The 15,530-nt window shown below is 32.4% G+C and overlaps 1 protein-coding gene across 1 annotated transcript; it reads left to right on the forward strand.

Moving 5' to 3' along the window:
- The first annotated feature begins 10,509 nt into the window (after positions 1-10,509).
- On the forward strand, positions 10,510-13,950 carry LOC110657073 (RNA-binding protein 2). The gene is made up of 6 exons (XM_021814136.2): positions 10,510-10,751; positions 11,993-12,129; positions 12,229-12,520; positions 12,641-12,702; positions 12,793-12,874; positions 13,437-13,950. Exons 1-6 carry the CDS (start codon positions 10,664-10,666, stop codon positions 13,538-13,540), a joined length of 765 nt encoding a protein of 254 aa, XP_021669828.1. The 5' UTR covers positions 10,510-10,663; the 3' UTR covers positions 13,541-13,950.
- The last annotated feature ends 1,580 nt before the right edge of the window (positions 13,951-15,530 follow it).

Raw genomic sequence — 15,530 nt, forward strand, 5'->3', positions numbered from 1 at the left:
GTGCCAAAAGTTTTATAAGACATAGCACAACAATTTTTATGTTTTGACCAAGCTCTAGAAACCATTGCATCCTATGGAAAATATTAACCAAAGTTAGGAATTGAAATCTGGAAAATGTTAAGTTGAACCCAGAATGCCATTTGATACCCGTGTGTTCATTTGGCCATAACTCCCACTAGAAAATTCCATTTGAGATGTGCCAATATGATCTGGAAACATGATACTTAGGGCTACAACATTGATTTAGACACCTTTGCCAAATTCTAAGTGTAAAGACCCTAAAAAGAGGGTCAAACATACTGCCCTGAAGTTGGTTATTGCCCTTATAGGACTGAGAGTCCAAGTTAATACATTGACCATAACTCACTACACCAAGCTTGAAAAATTATGAAATTGTACCTGGGAGTCCTTAAGACATAGAGGAACATATCTTGTGAAGGAGCCTAAGTCTAAAAATGACAATAAAATGATCAAATGCCTGGTCAAAGTTTATTGACCAGAAATTGTAAATTCTGGACAGTTTAGAGGCAAAGGGACCAGTTATGGTATTTTGACCATAACTTGAGTTCTATAACCCCAAATTTAGTGATTCAAAAACTGAAATTCAAGTTTAAACATAGAGGAGCAATTGTTATGAAGGAAGTGTGACTAAATAGACATCCTAACCTAGTCAAATTCCTAGATAAAAATAACACATCAACATGAACCTAAAGAAAGGTTCATGGGAAAAATGCTATATATGATAATTAAAATACTCATAAGGATAATTAAATATTAAAAATGATATAAATATGTAAATTGGGACTAATGTCCTATTAATATGAAATTAATGATACCAATGAACAGTACCAGAAAATAGTAACAGTGAATAGCGCTAAAATAATTAAAAATGTTTAATTGCCCATAGTATACCTAGACTTATTTATTTAGTTTGGATAAATTGGTATACCAATTAGGGACTACAAATAGCAGTACTGCCTACCGAGAAAATCATGAACTGACAAAATATGTCTGGTATGATTATTCTGCAGGCTATATGCCTACTTATCGGTCATTATGCCTAACTTTATTTCTGGCTTTATAAGCCTGACAGTGGGTCTCGTGCCCGACAGCTGGCCTCGTGCCTGACAGACGTATACTGGACAGACATATGGCTATCTAACCAGTATACACCCATGCATCCAGCTTTTATAATTTGTTATAGGTTTCTTGGGCACTGATAAAAATTAATTAAGACTTAAAATACAATAAGTAATCATAAAAGATCCCGATAATGTTAATTGCTTCCAAAGAGCAATAAAAATGTAAAAGACCCAAAAATTATGATTTGTAGATATTATTTCAATTGTTAAATTATTGTTATTATAAATTATGCACCACTAAGCGTTATGCTTAGCACGTTGGTTTTCCATTGCGTAGGTACTGGAGATCAGTCCCAGCAGCACCAACAGTGCACTGACATAGCTCTAACCAGATCTGCCACTGTCTAGAGTCACCTCACCGGTCTTTTGTATTTTGGTAGGGCCCATGTATAGACTAGTATTTTGGTTCATTATGTCTAGTCATGATGTATTTCATTTTGAACTTGTAATTAAACTTTGAGATTGAAATGAAAACTTGTAATTTATTATCTATGAATTTCTATATGAATGCAATAGATAATACTTCATTTTTAGATCTCATAAATAATTGTAAATGATATGATACAAGAGAATATGATATAAAAATGTGTGAAATGAATATGGACATGTTAACAGGTGATTAGTGGAAACCCGCGGATGCTAATAATAAAGCAGGAGGCTCATGTCACGGTCTCCACAGAAATAAGATATTAAAAAAAAAATTTCTACACATAGAATACATGTTTTAAATGATATCAAAAGTTTACAATAGATATGATAAAATAAGATAGGGTGCTCCGGCACCGAATGTGGCACTTATTGCTCGGCAATACAGTAGACGGGTAAGGGGCATCACAATACACTTAAATTTCATAATGGGCTTATAATTTTCCTCATATAACTTCAAGGTAGCAGAAAATGATGAAATAAACTCCAAAACTAGGGCTGAGTAAACTAATTCTTGTTTGTGGACAAATTCAATCTAACACATTCCTTCAGGATAAGCAAAAATAGTATCAAATAACCCAGTAGATTTAAGCACTTCTTCATAATATCTAGTAATAGTAATTTTCTCATCATGTAAGTGTTTAAAATTGCTTTTGTGTGTTGCATCAACAAGATGCTAGGGCAATTTGGGTTGCACCTATTTAGTTCCCACAGAGGATTTCTTCTTACTTAAAGAGGGAGATTTTGCTTGTTGAGAGGCGATGGAAGCACTAGAGGCCTTGGACTTTTGAGTAGTAGTTTTGGGGTTATTGGATGGAGGTTCATAAATTGGGGTTATAAATGGTGGGTCTTTTCTTTTTGTGGCTAAAGGTGAAAAAGGGGTAGGGCAAGTGCTCTTGGAGCACCTTGTCCTTTCATAAGTGGTTGGAGTAGAAGATGGGAGAAGAGGGTTGTGGTGGAAGAGGGGATTTGAGGTTGGGTGGTTGAATGGCAAGAGGGGTAAGTCAAAGAGGGGAGTCATGAGGAGAAGGGGGTGAAGGGTTTCCATGGAGATTGGTGAATTCAATAGGTAAGGGAAAGACAACAAAAAAAAAAAAAAGAAATGGAAAATTAGGGTTTGGTGCATAGAGAAAAATGGCCGAGAAAAATGGGGAAATGGGTATTGTGGCGAGTGGTGGCGAGAAAGAGGAAAGTTAGAAGTTAGGGTGGTGCAATTTTAGTTTGCATAGGCTATGCGGGAAAGTGCACAGGGTAGGCATGAGAGTGCACAAGCTGTGCATTAAGTTATGCAAATTTTTGCAAGTAAGAAATGAAAGATAAAAATGATATTTAAAAACTGCATAGGCTATGCAGTAAGTTGTGCACAATTTGGCAAGAATTAAAATATGACAAAACAACATTATAAACTTGGAAAATGCAAGGATAAATGCTTTTTGGTGTTGAAACTTAATTAAAAATGAGGAATTTCAACTAAGATATGCATGAATCATTAAAATTAACCCCAAAAATGCATTGACACCATGCAATTTCTAATCAAATACATAAATCAAATTCATGGACAACAACTTCTATATAAAAAAAACCTGTGAATATTAACAATTCAGTCAAAACCTGCAAAGTGACATTTTTATATATCAAAAGTATAGCAAGAACCTACACCACTGCACTGCAATTAGAAAAGTACACTCACCAATAAAATAGCACACTCATTCCCAAATTTTTGAATCAAATTCAACATAACAAAAATTGAGTTGCACATATTAATTGATTCCAAAACCACAAAAATAGACCACTCACCATAAAATCAACATTAAAGACATGAATATATCAAAGTAATGTACCAAACCTCAGCCAATAACAAGAAGTAGACATTTGATAGCATATAATGCAAAACCATTGCACAGATGTTGAAAAACTATTTTGCCCAAGCTAAAAGGAATCTGCACAGAAAGCAACTAAAATAAATCAGCATTTGAAGAGTGAATAGTTAAAATATAAGGTAAGAATTACTCTCCAATAGTGCAACAGCCTCTATCCTTTCAAAATGCATCTATAAAAGAGAAAATTCAACAAAGTCAAAATTTAATTTGAGAGATTTAAAACAAAACAAAAGCAATGCAAATAAAATAAACTCAACAAAAACAAAATAAATGAACTTGGGGTACCTCCCAAGAGCGCTAATTTATAATCTTTAGCTTTACCCCTTCAGATATGCTAATCAAAAAGTGGCTTCCTTCCATAATAATTGTTATATAACATTAAATACGGATCTTGATATAAAGTGCCCTCAAGATTGCCAAAATCTGAAGCAAATTTGCATGTAGCATGAACAACACTTGGAGTGAAATCACATGCTTGGATAAGCCCTCTTCCAATGACCCTCCCAGGATAAAAGAGTTGTTTTCTTTAACTTTAAATTTCATTTCTTCTTCCACTAACTTCTTTTCTTGTGGGAACTCTATTGGTAACTCATCTTCAAGGGATTTTTCTTTTTCTGATGGGGGCTCCACTTCTTCTATAGATTCAAATCCCATTAAGCTTTGTCATAACTTAATTCATTGTCCCCACATTGATTTTTTAGTTCCTCCTCATAAAGTCCATTCATCATCTTGATTGATTGCTCATTTTTCTTCATTAATGTTTCAAGATTATCCAATTTAGCTACAATTTCTTCAAGTTTCATTTGCTGATCTTCTTGAATCTTCAATAATTGGTTAAAGAAACTTTCAAATTTATCTTCTTCCTCTTCAAGTCCCACTCTTTTCTCTTCTTCAAACTCAAATGGTTAGTGTTAAATATTAGATTGGTAGTGGTATTGGGGATATTGGTGACTCCAACCCTGCAGTGAAGGGTCCCAATGCCAATGGTACTCAAAATCCGCCATGTCATTCAATAAGTGAATGACATCCTCATGACCTCTTTGAAAAACATGATCACTAGTTGCCCAAGCTCTATAATCTACTCAATTTCTTGTTGCTTCATCCAAACCATCAAAGAAACAAAGATTTAGAGACTAATTTGAAAGGTTGTGGTTGGAAAATCTCTCTACCAAATCAGTAAATCTTCCCTAAGCAGCATAAATATAACACCCCTATGCTCGGTAGTGCGTTCTACTGTTCCGGTGACCAGTGTTATCTGGACAGCTAAAATGCCTAGAACTACACTTAAATATTGATGAGGAGACATAAAATAATGAAATACAAGAAAAGAAAACACAAGAAAAATAAAGGAAAAATAATAGCAATGAAATGTAACCAAGTTAAACGAGCCGAGAACCTTAACAATAGGTGACCGAACCAGGAAGTTGCGGCGTGGACCGTTGACTAGCCCTGGACCGCGAGGAACCCTGGAAAATATTTTTAAAATATAATTAAAGACTTATTGAAGCATAAATATTATTAGAAATATCAAAGAAAAATTAATTAATTAGTACAAAGAAAAACGAGAAATCGAGAAAACGACAAAACTCGGTGTTACCGAAAAATCAGGAATGCAACCCGAACAGGGGCATTGTGGTCATTTGACACTCCGAGTTGTCTTTTGACCTAAATGTCCATTAAAAATAAATGATATTACACTTGGAAAATGTCATGAAAAATTAAAATAGTGGTACAAAATCTAAATAGCAAAAGATAGGAGGAAAATGTGCAAAAATTGGAAATTAAATAAATAATCATTAAAACCTTTACTAGTGCTCCCTAACTTCGGCAAATGGACACCTAAAGGGACACATGGGAAGTGCAGAATTCATCTTCAACCTTAGGAAGAAAAACCAGCCGAAACCTTGGGAGAAAGCCTCCATGGACGTCCACACTCCAAGCTCCATGCAAGCATGTTTTAGCCACTTTTTCCATTAGCTTTCTTCACTAAACTTTGTCCTCACACCATGGGCAGTAGATAGGCAGCAAGAAAGTTAAGTTTTGGTGAGGTTTTGAAGAATTTCAAAAGTGGTAAGTATGTATTTTTAATTCTTGTTTTATTAAACTTTGAATGGGTTGTGGTGAGTTGATTTATAGAAGAATTTTTTAAGTTTGATGAATTAATGGAGATGTACATTTTGGCAGCCATGGAACTTCAATATGAACAGCTTATTCTTGCATGTAAATAGTGGTTAGAATGATGATTTAAATGTTTGATTATATTGTAGTTGAATTCCATGTGTAAGGTTTGATTTGGAAGCTTGAAAAGTGAAAATGGAAATTGATGGGTATGTGTAAACTTGTGGCAGCCTCATGAAGAAGATTGAAGTGTTTGAGTTCATGAAATATTGTTGAATTATATTGTCATTGATGGCAGCATGTGTATATGAATAATTGTTTGAATTTGGATATATGTATAATGGTTTGAATTTGGACATATAAATGAGGTATGTCTTGTGGTTAATTGTTGTAATTGGACTTGGAAAATTTGGTATTATAGTGTGTATGTTGAGAGTGGTTACAAGCTGCCAAAATGACCAAAAATGTGTTGCTAAATGTGTTAATGTTATGGTACAAATCAGAATTGGCATGGAAGAGTGAACTTGGTAAGCATAGGATGTGTAATTGGTAAAGGATGAACAAATTGTAATAGGGCAGCGTATGTTTTGACTTAGAACCTTAAGTGTGTGGCTCCAATTGGTATGAGACCTATTGAAGGTGAAACTAGGCACAAAATGTGCCAACTTTCATGAAGGAAGCTTACCAAAATTTTGCTTAGAATGTGACTTGAAAAATGACCAAATCCGGATTAGTGCTTTAAAAACCTGAAAATTGACTATTTGGGCAGCAGTTAGTGTTTTGGCCATAACTCACTCAAAACAGGTCCAATTGACCTGAAATTTTTATCATGAATAGTTGAGATATATATCTACAATTCTTATGAAGACACCAAAGCCTAGAAATGGCCAGAACCAAGCCAAATAGCTTGCACAAGTTCATGTCCAAAAACTGGCCAAACCAAAAGTGACCTAAAAATGATCTAAAGTTACCATTTTGATACATTCTGTCCAGCATTGGTAGATTGACCATAACTTGGTCTACACAACTCAGAATGACCTGAAATTTTGCCCCGCGTGCAATAAGACATAGACCTACAAGTTTATAGTTTGGACCAAAACCCAAAAACCGAGGGAACTAGGTCTTCCGGCTAGGTCAAATTAGTATACCGAAATCCGACAAATTGCAATAAAATGCAATCTACTTGAAAATAAATTTGGTAACATGTACCAAAACTAAAAGGCTATAAAATATGACATATTGGTAACATTAAACCTAATTCACCTAGAGTGCATTGAGGGTCAATATTTTAGGTTGACTAAGGAAATAATAGAATTCAATGAGTTAATTATTAAGCTTTATTCTTAGAGACAGTTTAAATGAGTACTGAAACACTTCAAATTGTGTGTTTCAGTTAGTAAAGACTCAAGAAAGGGGAAGGAAACACTGAGTCAGGGCCAAGAGGCTACACTTCAGAGGTTTGTGCACAACAGTTGTTTCTTTTGAATTTTTTAATTGAAATAAATTATGACTATTTGTATATTATTGTTTTAAATTCTGAAAAATTGTTTGAATAATATTTGATGGATACTTATTGATTGAAAAGCATTGTAAATGGTTTGAAACCACAACTATCATGTATATTGATTGAATTCCTCGCTAGCTTGTCTAGTGGGACGAATTGACTTTCAATTCCCTCTCTGGCTGAAGTATTGAGGTGTGTACCTGTTGAGGACGAATAGAATGAGTACTCATATTATTGCTAGCTAGATATGTTATTCCTCATTAGCCATCGGCTCTTGGGATGAATTAGACTTTGGAACATGATTAAGCTGTGTGTGTGATTTATTGATATTTATTGTGATATTGTGAAATGGAGTTTAAATTCTTATTGACATTCACTGTCTTTTGAATTTAACTATGGTTTTAAGTATCCACTATTTATATGACTTATGATTTGTGATTTAAAGTTGCATTTTGTTAATGTTGTGCACCACTAAGACATTGGCTCAGCGATAGCTTTTCATTGCTGTCGCAGGTAGAAAGACTGACAGGGCAGTAGACTAGGCTGCTAGTACTACACTGAGAGATCATCAGGTATATTGAGTATACCTTATTTTACATTTTGTATTGTAATGTATGTTCACTGTATGTATATATTGTTCTTGGTTTTGAGCAGTTGTAAATTAAAATTGTATATTAAAGTTGTAAACTAAATTTGTAAATTATTTTGGTTTGTAAATATTGTGATATATTCTTTTATCTTAGCTTTTGAAAACACTGGAAAATTATTGTGGATTTGAGTTGACAATTGTTGAGAAACTTATTGTGCTGATTGAATATTGGAGTTTGGGAATTGAACAAAATAATTGAAGTGCTTTTTACAGGTTTTTGAAGAACTGTTTTATTCAAAGTACAGATGACACTCTGCCAAAATTTTTACAGAAATTATTAATACTTCAAATGTGTTATTTGGTTTTACTTCAGTTAAAAATTTTTTTAACACCTGTAAATAGTGCTCACCACTCTAAAAAGAAGTAAGAAAAGGTTTAAAATCCCTTATAGTGTATTTAATAGGTTATCAGTAGGCGAAGTTTGGTAATTCATTAGGTATACTACGAGATCATGTTATGCCTTACAGAGGGGTAGGGTGTGACAATAAAAGGCCTCCAAGTGCAGTTTAGCAAAACTTGTGAAGACTTGTACATGAAACAGTTCAATGAACCTCACAAGATAAGCAAACGAAAATAAAATTAGAAATATAAAAGAAATACTCAAAAAGAAAAACACAAAGTTAAGTAATAATAAAGAAAATTAAAAATAAAATGTTTGAATTAACCAAACAACCAAATAATCTAATATCAAACAACAACTCCCTGACAACGGCACCAAAAATTTGATGTGGCCCAATCACAAGTGCATGGGTCGTTCAAGTAGTATAAAAAAAGTTATCGTTCCCATGAAGAGTTGTGTTTTCAATTAGATGAAGAGATTGTAAATTAAAGGGTATAATTATAAATTCAATAAAGAAATTGCTTGAATATAAAATTTCATTAAATTATAAGAAATAGATTAGATTGAACTAAATGCAATATAGCAAGAATAAAAGTGCAAGTAATTAAAATTGATTAACAATCAACAATAGTAAAAGGGGATTTCGGAGTTATGGAGTTCATATTTAAACTATTTCGGATTTCGATAGGTTAGCCAAACATATGAAAATTATGGTTTTCAAGGAGATTAATTCTCAAATCTTTTGAAAACTTTTTTGAGTGAGACAAAGAGTGTTATAATTAACCTAATCCTACTTTAGTGGAGTTAAAATTAATTAAGACTCGTTAGGTTCTTTAATCAATCTATAAATCCTCTTAATCCTTAGTTTATTTTTAAATCTAAGTTAATTAAGTCTAATTTTTTAATTATCTATCACTGGTTTTTCTCCTTTCGGTGCTTTAACTAAGAATTAAAAATAAAATTTAATGGGATCCTACATTAAGCATGTCATTAGGCACACAATAAATGAATAAAACTTCATAATAACCATAAAATTTGGACTAATCAGATCAAATCCAAAAAATATCTTAAATATTATATACCTAACTCCATAATCTTAAAATATTACTCACTATCCATATTTTGTACAAGAAATTCTAAATAAAAGAGGAAATAAATCATTAAAATAAACTAAAACTAAAGAAATCCGATAGAAGAAATGTAGAAAATGTGAAGAAGAGAAGAATAATCTAAATCCTAGTCCAAAAATGGAAGTCTCAGCTCTTGATCTGCTTTTCCTTTCTATTTCCAATCTTTCTTCTGCTTCTTCTTGCAGCAAAATGAGGTAAGAGAGGCTTTTATACCCCCTGACAGAAAACCCTAGGTTAGCCCAAAAATAGTGTGTTTGAGGTAATCACACGTGTGAGAAAATTCCTCCTTCAATCAATTAATAAGGATGTACATAGGCTATGCAGTGCCTGTGCAAGATCTCGTGCACTTTTTGGCAAGTTCCAGAGCTTTTACTTGAAGGTGCACAGGTTGAGCAGGTGGTTGTGCAGGAGGTTGTGCAAGTTTCGATAGATTTAAGTTTTCTTCCGTGAAGATGCACAAGTGACTTATAGAGGTTGTGCAGCCCCTTGTGCAGATTTCAGCAAGTTCAAAATTTCTTCTGATTTTCACACAAAAGCTACACAGGTTGTGCACCATCCTCTGTAGATTTCGGCAATCTTCAAATTTTTTAATTTTCAAGCTTTATTTTTTATACTTTTGGACCTGGAAATCACTCATCATTTGCATATTTACTTTTTGATCCCTCAAAAACACTATTTTATTTATAATACAAAAGCAAAAATTATAAATTAATTCAAAAATTAACAATTATCAAAAATTAACTAAATAACTAATAAAATTTGCTAAAAATAACTAACAAATGAATAAAATGATAATGAAATTTAATTTAAATAGCTATATAAAATACATGTATCATGCAACTAGAAATGATAATACCAATAAAATTGACCTCTAAGCTACTCAAGTTATTCGATACAAAATTCATCTAAAACATAAATATATAGATTTTTCAATACATATGCATCTTCAATTCACAATAAAAATTTTCTTGATAAATATTATTCTAAAAATATGTTTAGTAAAAGGTTAAAAAATCAAAAATTAAATATTACTCTTCTAAATTTTAATTTTTAAAGATGGTAATTATTAATCTAAGCCTTTCAACCCAAAAATGAATATTAATGAGAGTTAGAAGAATAACAATTATTCTTATTAATTTCATACTAAACTTTCTCCAAATAGTTTGAAAATTTGTGTAATTATTTTAAAATTTTATAATTAAATCAATATCATCCATTCCCTTTCACAAAATGCCAGTGGAAGCACATTTTCTGGCGTTCACAACTATTTTGACGTGGCTCCATTTGATTGGCGAAATAGGAAGACTATATAAAACCAAAATCACTGAATTATCCTCGTCCCCCTGGCAGACCCAATCAACGGGTATCGAAATTAGGGTTTTGTTTTTGTTTAATCTTTGGACAAATCTCCATTCTGTAGCTGAAATCGAGAACTTTCTCTGTTTCTCACCGAAATCAACCGTCAGGCCGAGACATGACGGACGGTTATTGGAATCGGCAGCAGCAGCAGCAGCGTCTTCTCCTCTCTGGTGGCAGTTTAAAGCGACCTCGTTCCGACTACGGTATGCTTCTTCGTTAGTAAGGCATTATGCAAAACTTAGTTGGAGATTTAGTTACTTAAGGAAAATCATAGAAATTTAATTAAAGAATTAGGACCCAATTTGTGAGGTGATCCTATTTTTTAATGCAATACCATTGGGAATTGGTGAATTTTGTGAGAAATCAATAACTCAAATTGGGATTAGCATAATCTGGTGTGGTGCTAGAGGACAAGCTTTTGCTCTGATTCTATAGTTTATCCGTGCCAACAATGAATTTACTCATCGAAGATGTTATTATGGAAGGAATTCCTGCATTTTTCCTATGTGAAATACGGATCCCTACAGTGTCCGCAGGAATTATAGAGAATAGAACCACTTTCATATGTATCACAGTTGTGAACGTTATTCCTTATTATTGATGCAATTTGTGTTTTGTGTCATTCATTTTGATCTATACTGTTGTTTTATTTCGTGCATTACCTCTTTTTCAAGTCACTCTAAGATTCTTCTTTCGGTAGTTTGTTTTTTGGTCTGCATTGTTGCTGATGCAAAGTCTTGTTAACAAGTCTGTTGTTGAAATAGTACTTCAAATTATTTTTTCCTGCCTTCCTTTATTGAATTAGGACTTAATAAGTGAGCATTACCCATTAAAGATTGTCTTTTTTGCTGAATTATCAGCTAACACTGCCCCAAGTTGCTCTGTAATAGATGATTTATAATTGCAATATTAATCTTTTTGAGTTTTTATTGGTCTTAGACCTACTCTTTCTGTGTATTCTAGTTTGAAACTTAATGAGATGGTGGAGGGGTTTTATCCTTACTGCAAAATCCTAAAGTCGATTGAAACACATTTATTAATTGGCTTTTTCTCAACTTCAAGGTTCCCTATCTTTGCCTTCTTAGGTGGGATTTTCTACTTAAGCTAAAACACTTTTGGAATGATATTGGTTCACAAATACTAGAAGTTACAGATGTTAATATTCTTTCTAGTAAATTGGCTTTCTGCCTACCATTGCTTTATCCTGCTACAAGTGGGAAGGCATATGGTAGAAGTATCATCAATTCACTTCTAATGTAATGCATAAATTGCAGCTCTCAAATTAAATGCCTATTGCCTTGGCATTTAAAATTCAAATAAAGGTGTCTGTTGTCTGGTTGACTTTTTCTTCCTTGCCATTTTCCATGTTCAACTGCTGTATGGATACATTTGACAAAGAGAATTAGATACCATGTAGGATTAAATTATGTTTTTGAGATTGCAGATCTCCCATCTTCAGTGTTGCCTATGAGCCATGAGATTCATAACTATTATCCAAAAGATGGGGATCAAAATAGGTATCAGGCTGTGAAGGACACAAAAACAATTGGATCAGCGTACGACCGATATCTGCAAAATGCGGTACCCTTTAAACCTTGTGCCTTTTTGTTATTTTTATATTTTCCCATTATGAACATACAAGGTTGTTTGCTTAAATACTCATCCTAATTGCTTTTAAAGCAAATTACTCCTTTTTCTTCCGGAGAAGCTAGTGGATTAAGTGCTGGGTTGGGAAGGGCTGCCAGTAGTGCGATGACTGGTCTTCCAATACTTGATTCTGGTATAACAGGCCATCCTCGTGCTAGAGGTCCAGATCTGGCACCAAATGGTCAGGACATTGTTTTCCGTAGTCAGCCTTCAGTGGATACAACAGCTAGGCCTGTTCGTGAAACTATACCTCTACCTCCAGATGCTTCCAGCACTCTATATGTTGAGGGACTCCCTTCTGACAGCACAAGGAGGGAAGTAGCTCGTATCCTCTTGATGCTGTGACGGTGTTATACTATTGTTGTGACCTTTTTTTGCTCATCATTTACCGGGGGCATTCTCTCCTCTTCCTCCCTTCTTTTGTATTCATTTACTCAATCTTTAGATATCTTTCGCCCTTTTGTGGGATATAAGGAAGTAAGACTTGTGAGTAAAGAATCCAAGCATGTAAGTTCCCGTTTTACAACCACTCCTACCATATATGGTTTCTTGCATGTTGTCTTGTTGGAAATTTGACTCTATTCATTGATACTGCAGCGTGGTGGAGATCCTATTATCCTTTGTTTTGTTGATTTTGAAAATCCAGCCTGTGCAGCAACTGCAATGAGCGCCTTGCAAGGTCATGACATTCTCTTTTTGTCAATCTTGAAAGAAACCAATTTTGGGGAAGTTCACAATTTGACTAATCAGCCGCTTTTTTGTTATGCACTGTTATGTATGCATTTGTGCGTGCACTTGTGTGTGTGTGTGTGTGTGTGTGTGTGTGTGTTTGACATTACTAATTCATTAATGTTTTATTTGGTCATTTGCCAACTCTTACCTTTCAATGCATTATGTCTGGACAAACTTCCTGCAACAAACCATTTTACAAATCATGGTGGTTGATGATATTGCAGCAGCACTGTATTAATCTTTTGTACGGAAGCTTATTTCCTACATTATCATTTGACTTGATTAATTATGGAAATGAGAAAGATTTTTATATTATGTATGAACATTTCAAATAAATAAGAAATCTGTGCTATAAATTGCTAGCTGAGACTGAAAATGCAGAGATGAGCCATATGTCTCTTGGGCCGGACCCTTGAAAATGTAGGATTAGAATTCTTTGCATGGTCTTTCCATTATTATTGCTTTTCTGAAATGCCAGGTGACGCTAACTTTATGGATTGATTCTACAGGTTATAAGATGGATGAACATGGTCATGAATCTAACTACTTAGGGCTGCAGTTTTCTCGGTACCCTGGTCCAAGATCTGGCCATGGAAGTCGTGGAAAGAGGTAAACCATGAACAAACTTTTGTGAAGGACACCTATCATACCAGTTTCCTGGTACTCATCTATCCTGCCTTTGAAAATCTTCAATTGTTTGACAATATATATTTATCCACCTCTTGCAATTTAGATTGCTCAAAGCTGTGTCCACTAATTATTACCACTTTAGATCCACAAAGTACTGAAGAGATAAGGTGCTGCAATACAATGCGAGATTAGTTAAGTGAACAAACAAAGAGATGCTTATTTCTGTAGTTATTAGATGATAGGCTCATTGTAACATTTTCTTGGGGATGCTAATTTTAGCCTTGGCACTCAGATTCTTCATGGTTGATTTTTCGCATGAACTATATCACGAGAGCTTACTATTGTGTGATTATTTTAAGACATGTTATAATGGATTTCTTCTTCTTTTTGGAATATCATGTTCTGATGGATGATTATGGTGCAAGTTTAAGTAGCAGTTAACTTTAGTCTATATATTTGCAATTATATATATCTTAATAAATAAATTTTTTTTGTCCACGCTAATCGGAAAATTTTATTATTCTTTTGATCTTTTACTCTGATATAGTGTAGCCTTGGTAAATTGGTAAAGGACGTTTTTCTGCTCAGAACCCTAATTATTACTGGATATTGATCCGATCAGTAGACGATCTCATAATTTGTAAATTACGTATTTGTTTAGAAAGAAATTTATCTTAATTTATAAATAAAATGTAAATTATAAAAAAATCTTATGTGATTTAGTTTTTTTTTTTTTAGTATAAAGTTGTAAATTTCTTGTTAGCATCTAAATGCATTAACATTGTTAAAATTGTTCACAATCAAATGCATTAAAAACGCTAAAATTGCTAATGTGGTAAAGGTGAAATAATATATTTTTTAATTTCTTTAAAAATATAATCAATTATTTAAATTCTTTAAAAAATTAATAATTTAAGTAAATTTCATAATATATATATACCATGTCAATAGTTTTAATGGTATTGATTCATGTGGAAGTTAATTGTTAATAGGTGAAAATAGAGATAGTAAAAGGTAGGGTATTCATAAAAATATTACATTAAAACTAAAATTTTTCTGAATTATTCGAATTCGTATCAAATCTTATTATTATTATATAAATAATATTCGAATTCATTTAATTTTATATATTTTAATTAATAATTTATATTTGAATTACTGATTCTATTTATTTAATATATATATATATATATATATATATATATATATATATATTTATATATAAAAGATGTATTCTATATTAAATTAATTAATTATGTAATTGGTTGTGGATTATGAGTACTAAAAATGTAAAATTTAAATTCGATCTGTACTCGCTAAAAGTATGATTCTTCAAATCTTAACTCATTTTAAACCCCTATGTTATATTATCTAACTCTATCATATTAAAATTTAATCGGATCGATTATCTGTAAATACTTAATTCATTATCATTTTTAGATGATATTATGTACTAATTTTAAAAGAATAATCCCTATTTGGGAAAAAAACAAAAAAATAAATCATTTGTTTTTTTTATATATATTTAAATCATCATAATTAAAATTTGATTTATAAATGAATTATTTACATGAAATGTAAATATATATTCTTCACGTAATGTATCCGGTCTATATCACATACTAAATGCATATTTGTTAATACCTACCAGGAATAAGGCCGAATCCAATGTCTGTTTGGTTGTGGAATAATCCGTCAAAAGCTTAAATTAGCACGATATAGGGAGAGACTCGTTAATGGGAATCACTTACCCTTGGGGTGTAGACCAATTTAATTCATAATGAAATTGCGTGAATTACTTATTATTTTATTTTAATAATATAATCTAATATTATATTTATATATTTTACATTTTCAAAATCATACTATAATGCTAAAATTTTTAATTAATTACAATTTTATTTTAAATATTAATATATAAATTTTTAATAGTAATTGATATAATTTTATATTTATAAAAAAAATATAAAAAT

The sequence above is a fragment of the Hevea brasiliensis genome, chromosome 12 (assembly GCF_030052815.1).
Source record: "Hevea brasiliensis isolate MT/VB/25A 57/8 chromosome 12, ASM3005281v1, whole genome shotgun sequence".
NCBI classification, from domain to species: Eukaryota; Viridiplantae; Streptophyta; class Magnoliopsida; order Malpighiales; family Euphorbiaceae; genus Hevea; species Hevea brasiliensis.